At 49.5% G+C, this 18,206-nt stretch overlaps 8 protein-coding genes across 8 annotated transcripts; 5 read left to right on the top strand and 3 right to left on the bottom strand.

Annotated features, from left to right (window-relative positions):
* Positions 1–850: 850 nt before the first annotated feature.
* On the top strand, positions 851–2,698 carry N7506_003748 (uncharacterized protein; the record flags this gene model as incomplete). Its single annotated transcript, XM_056953043.1, has 5 exons — positions 851–1,266; positions 1,329–1,939; positions 1,993–2,239; positions 2,296–2,419; positions 2,471–2,698. 5 exons carry the CDS (start codon positions 851–853, stop codon positions 2,696–2,698), a joined length of 1,626 nt encoding a protein of 541 aa, XP_056814735.1.
* A 192-nt stretch (positions 2,699–2,890) lies between these two features.
* On the bottom strand, positions 2,891–4,117 carry N7506_003747 (SDR family oxidoreductase; the record flags this gene model as incomplete). The annotated part of the gene is made up of 2 exons (XM_056953042.1): positions 2,891–3,774; positions 3,841–4,117. 2 exons carry the CDS (start codon positions 4,115–4,117, stop codon positions 2,891–2,893), a joined length of 1,161 nt encoding a protein of 386 aa, XP_056814734.1.
* A 1,066-nt stretch (positions 4,118–5,183) lies between these two features.
* N7506_003746 (fungal specific transcription factor domain-containing protein) lies at positions 5,184–6,532 on the top strand (the record flags this gene model as incomplete). Its single annotated transcript, XM_056953041.1, has 2 exons — positions 5,184–5,212; positions 5,386–6,532. 2 exons carry the CDS (start codon positions 5,184–5,186, stop codon positions 6,530–6,532), a joined length of 1,176 nt encoding a protein of 391 aa, XP_056814733.1.
* Positions 6,533–6,595: 63 nt separating this feature from the next.
* On the top strand, positions 6,596–7,306 carry N7506_003745 (uncharacterized protein; the record flags this gene model as incomplete). The annotated part of the gene is made up of 1 exon (XM_056953040.1): positions 6,596–7,306. One exon carries the CDS (start codon positions 6,596–6,598, stop codon positions 7,304–7,306), a length of 711 nt encoding a protein of 236 aa, XP_056814732.1.
* Positions 7,307–8,058: 752 nt separating this feature from the next.
* On the top strand, positions 8,059–9,948 carry N7506_003744 (Dehydrogenase multihelical; the record flags this gene model as incomplete). Its single annotated transcript, XM_056953039.1, has 3 exons — positions 8,059–8,720; positions 8,776–9,679; positions 9,727–9,948. The coding sequence occupies 3 exons, from the start codon at positions 8,059–8,061 to the stop codon at positions 9,946–9,948; spliced, it is 1,788 nt and encodes a 595-aa protein (XP_056814731.1).
* Positions 9,949–10,483: 535 nt separating this feature from the next.
* Positions 10,484–11,771, top strand: N7506_003743 (uncharacterized protein; the record flags this gene model as incomplete). The annotated part of the gene is made up of 2 exons (XM_056953038.1): positions 10,484–10,866; positions 10,946–11,771. The coding sequence occupies 2 exons, from the start codon at positions 10,484–10,486 to the stop codon at positions 11,769–11,771; spliced, it is 1,209 nt and encodes a 402-aa protein (XP_056814730.1).
* Positions 11,772–12,191: 420 nt separating this feature from the next.
* Positions 12,192–14,079, bottom strand: rfeD (uncharacterized protein; the record flags this gene model as incomplete). Its single annotated transcript, XM_056953037.1, has 5 exons — positions 12,192–12,872; positions 12,952–13,362; positions 13,448–13,599; positions 13,674–13,842; positions 13,966–14,079. The coding sequence occupies 5 exons, from the start codon at positions 14,077–14,079 to the stop codon at positions 12,192–12,194; spliced, it is 1,527 nt and encodes a 508-aa protein (XP_056814729.1).
* A 1,725-nt stretch (positions 14,080–15,804) lies between these two features.
* Positions 15,805–16,758, bottom strand: N7506_003741 (type 1 glutamine amidotransferase; the record flags this gene model as incomplete). The annotated part of the gene is made up of 1 exon (XM_056953036.1): positions 15,805–16,758. One exon carries the CDS (start codon positions 16,756–16,758, stop codon positions 15,805–15,807), a length of 954 nt encoding a protein of 317 aa, XP_056814728.1.
* Between the last annotated feature and the right edge of the window lie 1,448 nt (positions 16,759–18,206).

Raw genomic sequence — 18,206 nt, 5'->3', positions numbered from 1 at the left:
TGTGCGTCAACTGTTAAAAGCGAAATCTAAGAGATTGAATGAAATTTTTGACGGCAAAGACCGCTGCCCCACTAGCTCAGTAGACGGTCTAGATGGATTTTGAGTGAACTGTCCACAAGTACGGGACGTCTCAAATTCAGCGTGGCGAAGTATGCCGTTGCTCTCTGCACCATAATTGCGAAAAAGATGTCCTAAAAAGTGGAGTAAAAATGTATCAAGCGGTCGATAGGCAATGATGGAGAACATACACGTGTACATACAATATTGGAATCCAGTAGAGATAATTACAAACAGAACTCTGCTTTTTCATTTCCTGGATTGGTACTTTGAAAGACTCAACTCTTGAAGTGCGGCTAATTTAACCTGTCGGGATGCCGCCATACTAAGCCCTAGTCCCTTCGGGCCGATAAAACTCGGACCATTAAGGTTTTCAAGCCCAGCCTGATAGCAACTTTCGAGACTACAACGCGCAATTCCGAATTATTGATCCAAAGATAAGTGAGTCAGTCTGCATAAGAATTGCGTTATCAAAGGCCGCATACAACATGTACCTCGAAGACGAAAATTGCGATCCCCTTATCTTTTACACGTGCAAGGGACGGGGTGGCTAGTGGATAAAGCTCTTCACAGTGGGTCAACCCATTCTTAATAAAGTAATCCGAGAGAACATGCTCCAGTTTAAGATCTTGCTCAAAACGGTAATCCGAGATGCTTCACTCCACTTTTTAAACTGGAGCGATTGAAGATTTTGATTTTTCCGACAGCTATAGATGCTATATTAGAGGAGAGTAGCTGTCATGGATTTACCTGGACATCCGTTTTCATCTTTGCATTTTTTCCCCTACTCATTATGGGTATTGTTGACTATTTCAGTCGACCGCGTGGTCTTCGTGCACATGGTGCCGATACCCCCACTATGGAGACCCCAAAGGTCATTGAGCCTACTGTTACATCGAGTTTGGAGTCTTCGGGGGCAGCCACCCCTGCACACATGCTGCCTTCTCCGGCTGGCAGTGAAGATCCGTTTATTCTTGAAAAGATCCCTCATCAATTCGGTCGACTAGGTTCTTGGAGAGGGTGTTTGATCTTGCTTGTCACTTCTGGCTCGCAGTTCCTGGACAATGTTTTCATGACCAGTGCCAATATTGCTTTATCGTCGATTCAGCAGGACTTCAAGGTCTCGGGCACTGACTTGCAATGGATGATCTCTGCCTACACACTTTCTTTTGGTGGTTTCCTGTTGCTTGCTGGTGCTTTGTCTGACCGGTATGTTCTTCCTCGCCCCTGTGCCGTGACATTCCAAGGTTCTTGCATACTGACTTCCTTAGTTACGGGCGGAAGAAAATCCTCTGTCTAGGTCTCGCCTGGCTCTCCATCTGGACTCTGGCCATTGGCTTTGGCCAATCCTTTATCCAACTTACGGTTTTCCGTGGAATCCAAGGAATTGGAGCTGCACTCACCGTCCCATCTGCCATTGGAATCATCAGTTCTTACTTCAGTGGCGTTGACCGTACCCGCGCTTTGTCTATATACGGAGCTTCTGGCACTCTCGGATTCTGCACCGGTCTAATCTTTGGAGGTTTCCTGACTTCCTCATTGGGCTGGAGGTACATCTTCTACCTGATCGTCATCATCACCGGCTCTCTGGGAATCCTAGGTTTCATCGTGCTTCCTGCCGATGTACCCTCCAAGCAGAAGCATGAGCGAATGGACTACATTGGAGCAGTTATGTCCACCGCTGGTCTGATACTACTTCAGTTCGTCCTTTCAAGTGGTGGAACGTATGGCTGGGACCAACCTTTCATCATAGTTCTTTTGATTGTGGCTGTTGGTCTTCTCATCGGATTTACCATCCTGGAAAAGTACATCAGCAACCCAATCATGCCGCTCTCGCTATGGAAGATTCGCAATTTCGCCGGTCTCTGGGTGATTGGCTTCAGTGAGTTCTTCTCTTGTCACAGATATTACGGGAAAGTGGCTAACTTCAAATAGCTGGATATGGCACATACCAGAACGTCATCTACTACATCGTGCTCATCGCGCAGGAGGTCGACAAGCTCAATGCCGGCGACACCGCTCTCCGCTTCTTGCCTATGGGTGCGATCGGCTTCATTGTATCTCTCGGCACTGGAAAATTGCTTGAGTACATGAATGGAAAACATCTTCTGATCGCCGGACTGGTTCTGGCCGTCGTTGCACCCATCTCTAGTGCTCTGACTTCGAGCCCTGAACATAGCTTGTATGTATTCCAAGGCTGTTATTACATCGAAAAAGATCACATACTAACTTGGTTAGCTGGCTTAACGTTCTCCCCACCTCCTTGATCAGTATCTCATCCGTATCATTCATCTTCGTCACAACAAGCACGGTGGTCTTGACAAGTGTCCCTGTCGAGGTGAAGAGTTTGGCCGGTGGAATGGTGAGTTCAGTTTCTACCAGTATAACTGCTATATGCTAACGTTTCTCGCAGCTGAACACTGCATTCCAAATTGGCTCTGGTGTCGCATTGGCTATCTCGGCTGCTGTTACCGACGCCGTTGATATCCAAAAGGGTCACGGTCTCGCTGAACAGTACGGTACCGGGCTCTGGTGCTCTGTCGGACTTGCCGGCCTTGGCCTAATTGTTGGTCTCATTGCCGTGAGAGAAAAGGGCATCGGACCCAAAGATCGAATGGGCGCCGGTCCCGTTGCCATCTGATTACGCACGCATATTCCTTTTAACTCATAGATGATGCATGATAAATTTCTTTCGCTTTTTCAACTTAGCGTCTTATTATGGGAGATTTTGAAACTTTGATTACAATAATGTTTAGCATGAAAAGAAACAAAATCGATTGTGTTCCGTTCAATCTTCAACTGTATACCCAAGGTTTCTTCATCCAGTATTCATTCAATAAGAAGGAATCAACTTCGCTTTTGCCATTCTGTCAAATGCACAACGATATCCCTGCACGGTCTCAATAGACTCTTCGAATCCGACCGAACGAGCCGCGTCAAGGGAATACTGGCGATCGAAATCAAACTCAACCATCATGAAATGGACAAAAGGCCAATTGAAATCCGCAATAGATCCAGCCCGAAGTCCACGATCATTTGCTAGTTGTTTCCATGTCTCTTGGTGGTCAGACACAAATTGCTGCACTTTCACCACTTGATCTCCAGGCCCGTCCCCGACCAAGCCAAAGTACGCACAAATACCCGGCCAGACCTGGGCCCAGCTAACTGCGTGGCCATCCGCGACGTTGAAGGAGGAGCCATGAGAGCATCGGTCACGGTTCAAGGCAGCGAAAATCTCCATTTTGGAAAGAATATCCTGGAACGTATCGCTGTGTGTAGAGTGGTAGCCGTGCGTCGTTCCAGGGAAGGATATTTTCGCCCCAGGGCCATGGACCTCTCGGTACAAACTGAGGTATAAGGCGATGCCCTGAGCAAGGTTCATGGCATTTGAACCGGGGACGAATCCTATGATACCATCTGGTCGGATTTCGGAAAATGTCCACTTCTTGCCGCCCTCTGAGAGTGCATCCAGCATATCATACTGCTCATAGTAGAATATGTTGCTTTTCCATGGCTCTGGGATACGAGGCATAGATTCACGAAGAGGGGGTTGGATTTCGAGTTCCTTGGAGAATTCTAGTCCGTATCCCTTTCCACCTGTTTGCAATATCACTGTTTGCAGGTTGGCACCAGCATTCTGGACGCTCTCGATAGCTGTTTGGAGAATCAAGGTATTCAGTTGTCGTCGAGACGCAAAGTCCGAGCCGTCGATATAAGCTGCCCAGGTGATTGTCAGTCAGTTGAGGGATCGGAAGAGCATGTCTTATCAAAGGTGGCATTTACCGGCAAAGAAAACAACATTGATCGACCCAATGTTTGCAATTTTCTTCAATTGGTCTGTGACCACCTTCACGGGCTGTGTCAGGTCAACCCCGGAGACTATGCTGAGTCGATCATCATCGGGAAGGTAGGCGTCTTTTTTCGACAGCGGTCTGTTACAGAGCCCAGTCACACTTTGGAATGAGTCTTTTGAAGGATATTGGAGACATTGGTTCATCAGAGACCAGCCAGAAATTCCGGAAGCTCCAAAGATCAAAGCGTGATTCTCGGTGCGTGACATGATGGTTTGTGACGGGGAGTTGCAATGTATTACGGGGTGAGTGAAATTGGAAGTAGGTCTCTTTGAGAAATTTATATTCTTGATATTCTTCCAAGGTTGTGACTATTGACAATGTCCCACCTGGGCACTGACAGCTGACAAATTCTTTTTGATATATAAGCATCGAATGCGAAACAGGAACAGCATGGTCCGATTTCATGGCTGATCATAACGTCAAGGTGGAAATTTACCCAAAACGGAGATCTTCCGACTGCCTTGAGGCCCCTCAACCTCGACCCCGCAGGCTGCACGATAGAGTCTACTAGGACATTATCAAGCAAGAATGAGCTATTTAAAGTGGCTTGGGAGCGATCAATTTACAGATCAGACGGGTCAAGCTTGAGCCTATAGGCATGAGTTGGGTTCTGGAAGCATAGTAAACAACAGTCGGGATATGTCGGGATACTTCCTAATTGGGTGACGGAGTCGGATACTTGCCGAGTTAGGATACCCTCAATAATCACTTTGACTTAGGCGACTCCTCTAACTTTTCAGAGGACTAAAGTGGTAGTGGAGGTAGGATGCTTTTGTAGCAACAATCTCTCAGTATCCTCTAGTTTTGTCCCTAAATGACAGAATTGAACAAGTTGGTCGTCAAGTTGGTCGTGGTCAAGTAGTCAACGCCCCACTGCGAAGCGCCTTAGGCTCCAACAGCATGTGACGCTCATATTCCTAGCCCACTACCAACCACAAAGCAGTTTGCAATATCACAAATCACTCGGCTTTCCGAAAGTTTTCAGGTCTTGATCGGAAGAGTCTGTAATGCCAGAGTTGACGCGACCGGGCCAAGCAGTCAGGCAGAACGTCATCCGATTTCCCCACACGGACTGCAACGACCGGGCTCTCATGTCGCCCCAATTGTGAAAATTGTAGCCTTTGTCAATGTGAGCAAACAATATGGGCCCACAGACACATCAAGGGAGGCCACAAACGCCTGATCGGCCATTGTGCCGGGGACTGCCGGGATCAAGTTTGAAATTTATTTCTACAACCATAGATGGTGGATCATGGAAGAAACGGGCCCGACATGCTTGTAACACCTGCAGGAAACACAAAGTATGTAATGCATTGTCTGTGCTTGACCGGAGATTAACCCGATTCCAGAAACGTTGCCTGCATGATTGCCACGAGGTGACTGGTGATAAATTGTTACCATCAGGAGCCTCGCACTCTACCTCAAGTGACTCTACAGTCGTTGCGGAACTAATCGCTGGCTCTCTTCGGGAAAGATCGGCGAAGAAGCGTCGGAGCAATCGATCGCGAACTGCGTCAGCCTCGCCAATCGATTCGACTGATGGTGGGGTTGACCTCGCGCAGCAAGACATAGTATTGACGCCTCCCCACGCTTCTCCGTCGGAGGATGATGAATCGTCGAGCACGCCATTACAGACTGATCAAGAGCCCAAATTCATCAGTCATCTCAATCCAGAAGGCTTTTTTCTCGCCTCAACAAGCCTTGGGGCATCCGATGCAGCCAAGCACGGAGACACCTTAGGCTTATGGATTTCGCAAGAAGCCAGAAACAGCCTCGACAATGACTATCCGCGGCCTGAACCTGTTGGTAACCTGCGCAGTGTCTATCCAAACAGGTCAAGCACTGAAGTACTGCCAGTTCCGACTTGTTTCAAAGCCTTGCGAGCTATCTACCTGCGAGATATCTACCCCATATTTCCAATCTTGCCTCTGGAGATATTGCCAGATCAGCTCGCTCCGACATGCTCTCCTGCGGAAGCAGTTCTGGTCCAGGCGCTCTGCATCGCCCTAGCGACGAATGAGTCCGCCAGTCCGCACCTCTGTTTACAGCATGTGAAAGGAGTATTGGATCCAAGGGCTTTTGTCAGTCATCTATCCCGAGCTATCTCAGAAACTATCGATCGCTTTAAAATTAGAGATCATTTATTGCTGGCTCGTGTGTTTTCAATCCTCTCACTGTTTTCCTCATTCTCAACAGATGATCATACAGCAGCAGAATATGGTGCTCGGGCTATTAGCAACATACACACCATGCAGATCCAGCTCGACACCTCGAACATACGAAAAGACAATGCCATTGTGACTCAGAGTTTTCTCTGTGTGTGGGCTCTTGATCGACTGAATTCAGTCTTTCATTACAGACCATCTTTGATGCACACGCGGGACATTGGAAGAGACATCACTGCCTCCATTGCCGAACAGAAAGGATGTTTTCGTGCTCTACTGATGATTTGTGACCGACTCGACAATATCGTTAATCTCTATCGCCCTGCTCATCAGCTCAGCAAGCATGACGGCGCGCTAGATATCCCCAGCTTTGACGAATTGATCGTCGAAGCCAACGCTGTACAATCCCCCACCCACTTACTCGGTCTGAGCATCCCCTATGATACAGATCATTGACCAAGGAGCTGACTATTCTCACTTCAACCAGCCACTATAGAGACATTATATCATTCAATCGCCATGTTGTCCCATCGCTTCCATTCCCTCGACGACCCAGATCGCTCATCCATCTCATACTTACGATCGAGTCTTTCTGCTTCCAGGCTGATAGGCCTTTTCGAAAACAAGCTTCCCCACGCCCTCTCCAACTTCCTCTTCGTCCCTTATTCGCTATCTCTCGCATTACGTGTCTATTACAGAGAGCTTCGATTGAGCAAGACACCCCTATACCGAGCAAAAGCAAGGAATGACGTGTTACTCATCTGCTCACTCTTAGAAGAGTTTGGCAAAAACTTCACCTTCGCCCAGAGCCTTTCTCGCCTTGCGACAAAAATCATCCGCGAAATGGACAAAGTCGCCACTTCTGTCCTTCAAGCTCGTCAAAAATTCCCTGATCAGCCTGCAGAGTCAAGCTCCATTGCAGACGACCAAGAAAATACCAGAGGAAATCTCACCACCCACATCATCGATGGTAATTTGATCACTCATGATTACACCGCTATCTCTCATCATGCCCCGAGCAATGAATTAGGAGCACCTGACATGCCGGAATATGACGATGCTCGATATAACGCGGAAACCTTCGCGGGTGTATACAATCTGCCAGATCTGCCGGATATCTTCGAACACTTTGATCCGGAGTTCAATTTGGAAGCCATTGATCTTGCTTTGGGGCAGAATTTGGGTCTTGAATCTTTTGAGAACACTGGCGTCAACGCTGGAATCCCTTAATGCCTGTAAAAGATTCAGAAAGACCAAGTGCTTTTCATGTTTTAGGGCAGCTCTGTCACAAATTAATACCTGCCAGCCGGGGCCAGGAGGAATAATCAATAGTCTTCGTGACATTCAAATCATCACGATAGTGAGATTTCAAGTACTTTAAAAAGCAACCGGGGTCCTTGGAAGGTTGAGATCTACCTAGAGGCATCAAGAACAACCTCGAAAACATTTTCAACCCTGGAACCTTAGGGGTTGCATGGGGTCCTTGTAGTAGTGCCTCTAGGGCTGTGCTTATTGAACGGCGGGTTACCGCATTCGGTAAGTTTCCGACCCATCCACATGTCACTCTCGTCAATTTCAGTAGGTGAATTAGATGGGTCCACGGGTTCACATCCATAGAAGCAAGTAAATGTGTCATTTTGTTATTGATATCACTCGAAGCCGCTGTGCTCAAAGGTTACTTGAAACACTCGGGGGAGCCTCGCGGTCCAGTCCAAATGTTTATATAAACCCCCAAACATAAAACCCTAAGTGTCATTTTCAAGCATATCAATGAGAGCGCGACAACCATAGACACTTGTCAAAGCCAATGGATCAAGATCTAAGCAATGCCCAGAATTTTAGTATATCTACAACCTTGGAAGTCTACTATTTCCGCGGAGGCAAACCTCGCCTCTTCCTACCTACGTCATGTATACATACCACCTACCATTTCACCCAACCTCACATGAAAAATCCCCTCTATCTTCACTCCAACCACCAAAATGGCGGTTAAACCACGAACAGACCGACCCGTCGCCGTAATCGGCGGCGGCGTCCTCGGCCGACGCATAGGCTGCATCTTCATCGCAGCCGGCTACCACGTCCACATAAACGACTTCTCAGAAGTCGCCCTCCGCGACGCAGCCGAGTACATCGACACACACAAAGCCGAGTTCTCACTGATGCCACGAATCCACAAAGAGCGAGAAGATATCAAGAACAGCGCAGGCAAGATCACAGGCTCTGACGTCGAGACCTCAATCACGCAAGTAGACCTTGAATCGTCGACGACAGCACCCTTCGGAATCTGCAAGACGTTTACGGAGCTTGAGCCTGCGGTTAGCAATTCATGGCTGGTTATCGAGGCTGTGCCTGAGTTGCTGGATTTGAAGATTGATACCTTTGCTGAGATGGATCGACTTGCTCCGGCGGATTGTATGCTTGGGTCGAATAGCTCGTCGTTTAAATCGAGTTTGTTGCTTGAGAAGGTTTCGGAGGGGCAGAAGAAGGGTGTTTTCAATATTCATTTCGCTATGCCGCCGGCTATTCGGACGGTTGAGATGATGACTTGTGGCGAGACGGATCATGGGATCTTTGAGTATATGGAGGATGTGTTGGGCGAGTGTGGGATGTTACCCGTGACAGCACGGGTCGAGTCAACTGGGTTAGTATCAAGGTGGTCTGGAAACTGAGACCGAGCGATAGCTGATGCGAGGCAGATTCATCTTCAACCGGCTGTGGGCGGCTATCAAGCGCGAGATCATGAATATACTTTCCGAAGGCGTCAGCGATCCGGGCGAAATCGATCTCCTCTGGGAACATATGTTCAAAAATGGCCCATTGCCTTGCCAACTGATGGATCAGATCGGACTCGACACTGTCGCATACATTGAAGACAATTACATTCGCGAAAGGGGGTGTTCGTCCTCGACAGTCGAATGGCTGCGCAGGGAATATATTGCTCAAGAGCGCGTGGGCAAGAAGTGTGCAAAGGGAGGTCTTTACCCACCTCTATCGAAGTCCTCATCCGCGGAGAAAACCCCAGCGAACCCACACAGTGCCGCGAAAGACATCTACGTTCTTGACGTCGGGCTAGGAGGGAACGTCAAAGATGTCTCGCAGGTGCATTCGAATGGAAAAGTCCTGCGGCTGAATCCAGCCACGCAAAAACTGACGCCTGTCATGGTAGGGCAGAATCAGCCTGACGGGATTGATGCATCGCTTGCGACACAGCGCATCTTCTGGACGAATATGGGCCGCAGCACAGCGTCCGTTGATGGATCTGTTTGGTCATCTGATATGGAGGGTGGGCATGTGAGATGTCTCATTGCGATTGGGGATGTGCACACGCCCAAGCAGATAGCAGCTGTTGAGTCCAGGAAGCAGTTGTATTTTTGTGATCGCGAGGGTACGAGCGTGCATCGATGCAATTACGATGGAAGCAACCATGAAATCATCGTTCAGCGACGCATTGATCCTGAATCTACGCTGTTGGATCAGATGACGCTGTGGTGTGTGGGTGTTGCTATTGACGCCGAGCGCAATTTGATGTATTGGACGCAGAAGGGGCCTAGCAAGGGGGTCGGGGACGGATCTTTGTGGCGGGTTTGGACATTCCGCCCGGTGAGAGTGCGGAGAACAGGACGGATATCCGCTGTCTGTGGGCGAAGATGCCGGAGCCAATTGATATTGAAATTGACAGCGCCACGCAGACGCTATACTGGACAGATCGCGGTGAGCACCCGATGGGGTGTACGTTAAATCGCGCCTATGTGGGTGGCGAGGAGATTGACATGGAGAAGGTCATTCTCGCGCGGCATTTCCATGAGCCGATTGGGCTGAAGCTGGACAAAGTCAACAACATTGTGTACGTGGCTGACTTGGGGGGGTAGTTTGTACTCGGTCTCACTGGACGATGGGCTAAAGACCGAGTTGGTGCGCAACGACAGTTGCTACACAGGCCTGACCCTTGTTTGAAGTAAATGGGCATAGCCAGGTACGGAGTCCGGAGTATAGACACAATGCAACTGCAATTATGCCGAAGAACAGCCGACACCCCCACGCAAGTTGGGGAAATCTGTGGAGATGAGAGATCCGATAACGGCTGAAGATGAAACAACCACCTCGCACGGGAAGGCTGTTGGTCCAGTAGATGAGCCCTAAGCGCCCGTGGAGTCCAATAATTCCAATTGATCCAATTGATGCAGCAGAAAAACTACCTATAAGATCCCAAGTATCAGATATGCAGGGCCCAATCCATCGAAAATGCCCCCTTTCCCCCCTCCCTGCACGACGATCCATTCCAACGCGGGCCCGGAGCAATGACGCCGCGAGGTCGCAATGCATGTTGATCGTCCCACGCACTCTGAACAGCGACTATAAATACAAGTTCACGCGCCCTCATTCCCACACGTCCAGTCATCCAAAATGTATCTCAATGCCTTCCTCCTAGCGCTGGCCTCCACAGCCATCGCAAAACCAGCCCCAGCCCCAGCCCGTCTCTGGGCTACACACTATAACGGCAATGTTTACACACTGGAACTAAACAACAATGACCTCACTCTCAAACAAACCCTCAAGACCTGCGGCGCAATGCCCAGCTGGCTAACCCTCGACCCAAAATCCCGTACCGTCTACTGCTCCAACGAGGACGGCACGACAGATGCATCGACACACGGCTCCCTAACAGCCCTGCACGTCGCAGGCAACGGCCAACTACACGAAGGCGCAGTTGTCGAGACCATCGGCGGCGGCGTAAACAGCGTGATATACGAAGCGGATAAGGGGAAGTTCCTCGCGATCGCGCACTAGTAAGAAAACCCCCCTACGCGTGGACAAAAAAAAAAAAAAAAAAAAAAAAAAACAAGAAAACAAAACTAACATTCCCAGCGAGGGCGCCGCGGTCTCAACATTCGAACTCCCAATCAAGAAAGACCAAACTGCCCTACAATCCTTCCACTTCAACCTCACGCACCCAGGCAAAGTAGCGCAGCAAGATACACCACACCCACACGAAGTCTTCATCGACCCAACAGGATCATTCCTCCTAAGCCCAGACCTAGGCGCCGACCTACTGCGCATCTGGTCAATTGACGGGAGCTCAGGAAAATTAGAAGAATGCCCCAGCAAGAACGTGACATTCGGCAGCGGACCCCGACATGGAATTTTCTGGACTGATGGGACGAGTCCCGGTGCCAGTACTCATCAGCGCAAGCTTGCTTCTGTCGGTAAGACGATGCTGTATCTTGTGAATGAGATCGGGGGTACGATGATGGTATACGATGTTTCGTATTCGCGATCTGGATGTTTGTCGCTTGAGAAGAAGCAGACGATTGTGCCTTATCCGAAGGGTGTTATGCCTAAGGGAGCGACGCCTGCTGGTATTAAGCGTGTTGGAGATGCGATTTATGTATCGATTCGGACGGATCAGGGGTTTAAGCCTGATGATTCGATGGTTGTGCTTGATCGGGGCGAGGATGGGTTGGTTACGGTTCGTAACGCGACTTCTGCGTATGGAAAGGTGCCTAGGACGTTTGTGATTAATCGTGCTGGAAATCTGGTTGCGATTGGGAATCAGGCTTCGGCGACTGTGGCGATTGTGCGTCGGGATGTCAAGACTGGGAATCTTGGAGAGGAGGTTGCGATTTTACAAGTTGGGGAGACTGGGACTGTTGGGTCTGCCGAGGGGTTGAGCAGTGTCATCTGGGATGAGTAGATTTGTTTGACATAATGTATAAACCAGTGGGCTTGGATTGACCGTTGAAAACGACACTCATCTATGAACAGCGCGGAATGAAATTGCGGTACAGTTCGCATCATAGAACGTGGGGGAAAACAACCATATACCTCATGACCAAAAATGAAACAGAAACTTCAATATTGTCCGTACAAACCTCATGCCGAAAGAAAGAAATGAGAATCCTCAACTAAAAATGCTCCAAAAAGGCCAGCTTCTTTGGAGTTTAGTGGGATGTCGGAAACCAGCACCGAAATGAATCGTAAGGGAAGTGGGATCGCAGACCCTACCTCTGGAGGGTTGAGGACAAGAACCAGAAAAGAAAGAGCGTATATAAAACCATCAGTCGTAAAATGCGTGAAGACAAAAAAAAAAATGCAGGCGGTCTTGAATATCATTTCACTTGATGTCGATTTGGAAAGCCTTCCACTTTCCACCCACGGTTCGACATCGTGGGCACCCACGAGGGCCCGGGTAACTTGTCGGACCCTGCTGTGGGTTGTGTAATAGCCCGTTGCCGGGGGTTCTGAAGGAAGCGGGTGGACTTGAGATGAACATGCCAACGCACTCACGGCAGACTCCACAAATGCATTCTGTACAAGCGTAGCACTCATTCAAGGCAGAGGGTCGTTTGCAATGGGCGCAAAACACCTGGACCTCTTTGTTGCGGAATGAGGCCGGCGTGGGATTTGAGAACCGGTGGTGTTGGCGCTGAGAAACGGGTGGTATCAAGTTCATGGTTGGGCTGTGATCGGAGTTGATGGACGGAGCAACTCCTGACATTGACGAGGCAAAATTCCTGCCGGTGCCAGATGTGGAGGACATGGAATCAAGCGACGATTCGATGGATGGGAATGGTTCGAGATCGCTGTCGCGGCTGCGGTGATTCTCGAACGGCGGAGGGGTCAATGCTTTGTGCAGCGGTGAAGCAGCGTAGTGGTGCGGTGGGAACGGCCGATGCGATGAAATGGGAGGCAGCCCTGTAGATTGGAAGGCGGGTGGTAGCGAAGACCGATTTTTCACACCTGGAGCAGACGTCACGTTGGAGAGTAGTGGGGCAATCGTTGGAGACCGACCAGCCTGCAGAATCAGTATGCATGATCAAAAAATAATGAAAATAGGAAAAAGTTCCAGTTGGATGCCCGGCAAAAGAACTCACCTCTGAAAAGCGCTCATCATCTACTTCGGTCGCAGAGGTCGCAGCCTCAATCAGATCCTCCCAGCGCTTGCCTTGCGCCCAAGCTGCGGTCTGCGGTTCCGCTGAAAGAGCTTTGCGATCCCCAAGGCTTGGACGTCGCGGAAATTCCTTAGACCTGGGCCGATCCTGCTTGGGTTTCCGGGCAGATTGAGAGATGGAAGTTTTGCGCGGCCGAGACAACTTTTCCCTGCGCTGGATTGGTGGTAACGTAGACGAGCGACCGGGCGGAGAATGATTGAGAATCGAAGGAAGCAGCTCCCGGGGCCGAGCGAAAGGCGGAAGAGATTCCTGTTTGAAATGATCGCGAAGTGGGGGCAGTTCGATGGTCGAGCGCATATGAGGGTGGCTCAAGTCGGTGTCAGAATGGGTTTCCTGGGGAAATGCGGGTCAGTACCACCGAAGAAAGAGGGGGTCCAACAAAAAAAGTAGGCCGCAAAACGAGCGCAGAGAGACCAACCATATCTGTGTCCCAGTCTGAGGCCAGTCGGTGGTGATGCAATTGTGCCAGCGCAACTGCTGCAGTGGCCGCGGCCGGGTGGGGTTCCTCCAGAGCTCGAGGGGTGGCCGGAGAACCATCGGCAACGTAGATGTCTCTTTCCGGCGCCACATCTGTACGTAGCCGTCAATATTTCTGTGGGAGCACCGAGAGGGGAGAAAAAGAACAGAAGAGGGATCCAACTGACCATGAGGCCGCCTGGGCTGGGGAGGTTCCGGGGGAGACAGCTGGGCTCGTTGTTCGAGCGGGGTGTTCACCATCATCAAGAAGCTCTCCTCGGTCGCCGGGAGCTTCGGAATATAGTGGTTCGGATGCGCACGTCGAATGTGCTCCTGCATGGAGCGATAGCGTTTTTCCTAGAGTCATTGGGTTAGCTGGGATTGCAAGTAGTACGGGCAGGAGGTACGTCTCGAGCGCAAGTTCGCAACGTTCACGAGTTCGTTGCAGAGAGTGGGTGGGGAAGGGAGATGGACACATACCCCCAGACATCTTTTCCGACAATTGGAACTGTCGTTATTCTTCAAGGGACAGACGACTTCGTTATTGGCGTCGGTCACGGAGAAGGAGCTGGTCAAAGAGCTTCGGGGAGGCATGGTGCATATACTAGGGGCATCCGAGATCCCGGGAGATGGTCGGAAGATAAGAGGAACTCAACAAAGAGGTCACCCGGGCAGAATATGAACAATGCAGAATTCCAAAATAACCTAAGGACTTGTTCAAGAGAAGAGCAGAGGACCGGACGAGGATTATACTTGTGGGTGAAAGTGGTTGGTATTACGGGTAATTACCACTTTCGCCTGAACTACTCGTTTTTTATCTTTCTTCACTTATTGCTTACGTCGTGATCTGCTGGTATTTGCATTTTGGACGATGGTATCTGATTTATCTGACTTTCCCCCTCTGGTTAGTCTCGAGTATTCTGGTACGTACTTTTCATGCAAGGTTAAGCTGGGTATGTCGCTACTATACATGCTAGATGCTATCGAGTACGGAGTACTCCGTATCGATAAAGTCAAAGAGGGGCTGCATGCGTTCTTCAAATGTTTCATGTTTCATGTCTGATGTTTGTTCTGCATACTCAAGCATAGGCAATATTCATCTGACCTTGGAAATAATACATGCCATTTCTGTCCGTCAAGGCAATTATAGATTTAGGCGGGAAACTAAAAAAAAAAAGAAACAGGGAAAAAAAGAAGCAATACGGTATATACTGGTATTCGAATACAGCCGAAAGAACACGGCTGATCGGACAGCCCGGTGGAACACCGAGCTCGATCGGTGCTTTTTTAGTTTTACTGATTTCTTCTCTTTTACTCCCTTTTTTTTGCAGGTGACTATTTTCTAAAATAATTTCCGACATCGAGATCTCCAGCCAAGACCGAGTATAGCTGTGGGAAAGGGAAGTAGAAAGGGGAGGCGATAGGCGCTATCAGCGGCCCCTCCAAAGCTCTCCCCAGAAGCTCAAAAGATTCCAGAAGCTGGCGAAGGAGGGGAGCTCCGGGTGGCGATACTAGCGCCACGTTACAGCGTAATCGGTAAGTTACGGGAATTGCGACCTTGGAAATGAGAGAGCTAATTTTAGGGGAAGTTGCCTATTAGGACAAGCTTAGAGTGGTATCTGTTCTAGCGAGTATTCTCCTACAGCTACCATTAGCTCAAGCTCCATCAAGCTTCTACTTGAAAAACCCCCGGATGAACGGTAAATACAGTGAAACATTCTATAACCGACACATGCCGAAGAGCATCCCAAAGCAGCCTGATTGGTCGTTCTCGGACTGGCCCCCACTCAGTTGCCAATCATCTTCACTCTCATTGGCTACACTTGTCACACCATACCGTTTCTGGTTGGCCGTGCAGCAACCGGGAAAAGTCTGAGATTGCTGAGATTTCTCAAGTTCGATACTCGCAATCCCATAGTAATATGTATGTGTCTGCAAGTACTCCGTACTGAACAGCCCTTTATCTGTCAAGCTCCACATGTGGGGAGCTTCGTCCCCGCTATTTCAATACACCTGGACAATCTTACTCGACACCGTTTCACTGCTATTTCTATCTTCTGAACCCCTGTCAGCATACCAGCTGCATCTGCAGGGTCCAAGGCAACTACCTCGCCACTAGGGGTGGCTGAGACTCTATACACTGTAGAACTCAACCCTTACATGCGCCTCCAAGGGATTCGGGATTCGGGATTCAAGATTCAAGATTCGACTCAAAAATGGAAGACCCGACATAAACGCCCATTCTTGATCATACATTGTACAAGTGTATCGTACAAGTACATGGACCATGATACACTGGCCAGTGGCCACATTAGAATCTCACCCCAACGGAGGTGTCATCAATCCATTACTAACAACCCGATCCCCAACCATGAAAAGCAGCACCGCCTCAGCAGCCGCTTTAGCATCATCATCATCCTCCCCACCAACAACAGCGGAGCGATTAATCTGCTCCAAATAGGAAGCCACATCCTCAGCAGGCCAATTCGCCCTCCTCGCAAACTCCTGCATGAGCTCACTATTCACAAACGTATCGAACTCGAAATGTCCCTGGTACGTCAATACCCGACCCGGGTTATAAAGTCCCTGGATAGCGCACTGCGCGCTACTCCCGACATTCAACCACGGAGTCGGCAAGACGACCGGACCCGCCGCAGCCTCCAGCGCCGCGGGGGTAGGAACGACCCCGTCGGCGTGGATCAGCTGGATACGGAACGGGGCAGCGCGCGCGAGAGGCGGGAAGCGCGCTGTGAATTCCGGATTGAGGGTAATGGGATGAATACCCATTTCAAAGCCGGCGGGTGAATGCTCGACATGGTGTGTGGAGACTTCGTCTACTTGGACCTCTGCATCAGCGTGCTGCAGTAAGGCTTGGGCTATGATCTGGTGGCCGAAGCAGGAGCCGAAGATTTTGACTTCTGGGTAGGTTGTGTAGACTGTTTTGACGAAGGACTGTAGGTTGTGGATCCAAGGGTGGTCCTCGTATGCGGAGAAGCTGGACCCTGATATTAGGATCGCGTCGATGGGGCCTAAGGGTCCGGCGTGAGGCTCGGAGGTGGATTGCCGGAGGGTTGAGAGCGGCGGTAGGGAACCGCCTACGGCGTCGAAGGCCGTGACATGTACGGAGATTTTGCTTTGTGTTTCGGACTTGTTGAGGCGATTGGCGGCATTTTGGAGAAGGGTGCGGAACATCGAACTCCATTGACCCCGCTCTTTGTATACGGAGTGGCAGGGGATGTCTGCGTCCAGCGCGGCCACGTGGATGTGAGCCATGTGGACTTAATCTGATGGAGGACTTTGGAGTAAGTTGAGAGGAATAGTTGATATTCTATAGATATTTCGTGACTCATGAATCCGATGGGGTTCGCATGCTCCTACCTGATAAGAATTTCCGTGAATAATCGCATAGTGGAGCTGGCCCAATTAGGAAAACAAATCCTTGTCGGTGGAGACTTTCGCTGTCAACTGTTGGCTCAGGAACGTCTCCAGAGCATCAACCCGTGGACCAAACTACGAATTTTGCTGTCTTTCAGTGGCTCGCCCTATGGCCCGCATATGAATCTATAAGTTTGCAGTAGTGACTTTAACTACAAGTACATGGCTTGAAGGCTTCAATTTGCTCTGCGTGGCTCGAACCTTGGAAAACTTGAAACGTTCAATATTCCATCGGCTCCGACTGTCATCTAGACCTCGATAAGAATATTTAGATGCATACAATTATTGACCCAAGAATACCACAGGATATATTCTCCACTGTCCTTTGAACTTCAGATTTCGAGGAACAAATCAACTCCTGGCATGATACTCGATACAGTAAGTAGATGGATGGGTTCCCGAGATCCCAGCTTGGTGTGAGATTCAGCGCCATCACTGGGGCAAAGTCAAGTCAAGTCAACTGTCCAAATGTTGAACAAAACATACTGACAGCCTATACTGAACACTACGAGTGACTGTCATTGATATCTGGCTCAAGCCTGCCGAATCGGGGACAGTAAACCGCTCAATTTTTCTAGTTTGAGATTCTCTCGTTGGACCTCATTGAGCTGGGACACGGTCTCAATGCCCGTGAATCTGATTAAGAACCTCGACACCTGTACAGATTGAAACGGCCAGAATGAAAGAGGAATTTGCGGTGTAGCCTAAGGGGAGCGAAGGAAGGAATCTTGTTCCCCGGTTAACTCACAATTTCGATGAGATGAACCTGTATTCTCGACTGTTAGGATAGGAATAGAAATATTTCGGTTCTCGAACGGTCTTTCTGCCGCTGACAATTTGCTGTTGACTCGGTGGTTTCTTTCTCGGTTTCTTCTCTGCTGTATCTTCTAACCGGCGCCATGATGGAACGGAGTCGAAAGTGATGTTCAAAGCAGAGCCTGAAACCTGGTGTTTTAGGGTGTCAGAGTGCTTGAGAAGTGCAGTGAGGGATGCCTGGTCTTCAATAGGTATCGTGATACTCCAGGCTGGGGAAGCCACCGTGTAGAGCAAGAGCTGCTTGCTCTTAAGTCCCATGGGAAGGGAGGGAAGTAAAGTTGACAACAGAACAGAGTAGAAAACAGTATGCGGGACAAATAAAAATGTATTCAGAGATGGAAAATGCAGCCCTGGCCTATGCCGTCTTAACACAGAGGGTTCCCACCCGCTGGATATCTTCGCTGATATAGAAGGTCAGTTTAGGGAAGTCATCTCATATCTTTGCGCAGAGTTGGTTTTACGAATTCTTC

This window comes from Penicillium brevicompactum, assembly GCF_028827555.1.
Source record: "Penicillium brevicompactum strain IBT 35665 chromosome Unknown utg000002l_segment0_segment0, whole genome shotgun sequence".
NCBI classification, from domain to species: domain Eukaryota; kingdom Fungi; phylum Ascomycota; class Eurotiomycetes; order Eurotiales; family Aspergillaceae; genus Penicillium; species Penicillium brevicompactum.
Note: the sequence above shows the minus strand (reverse complement) of the source record. Positions and strands in the feature narration are given on the sequence as shown.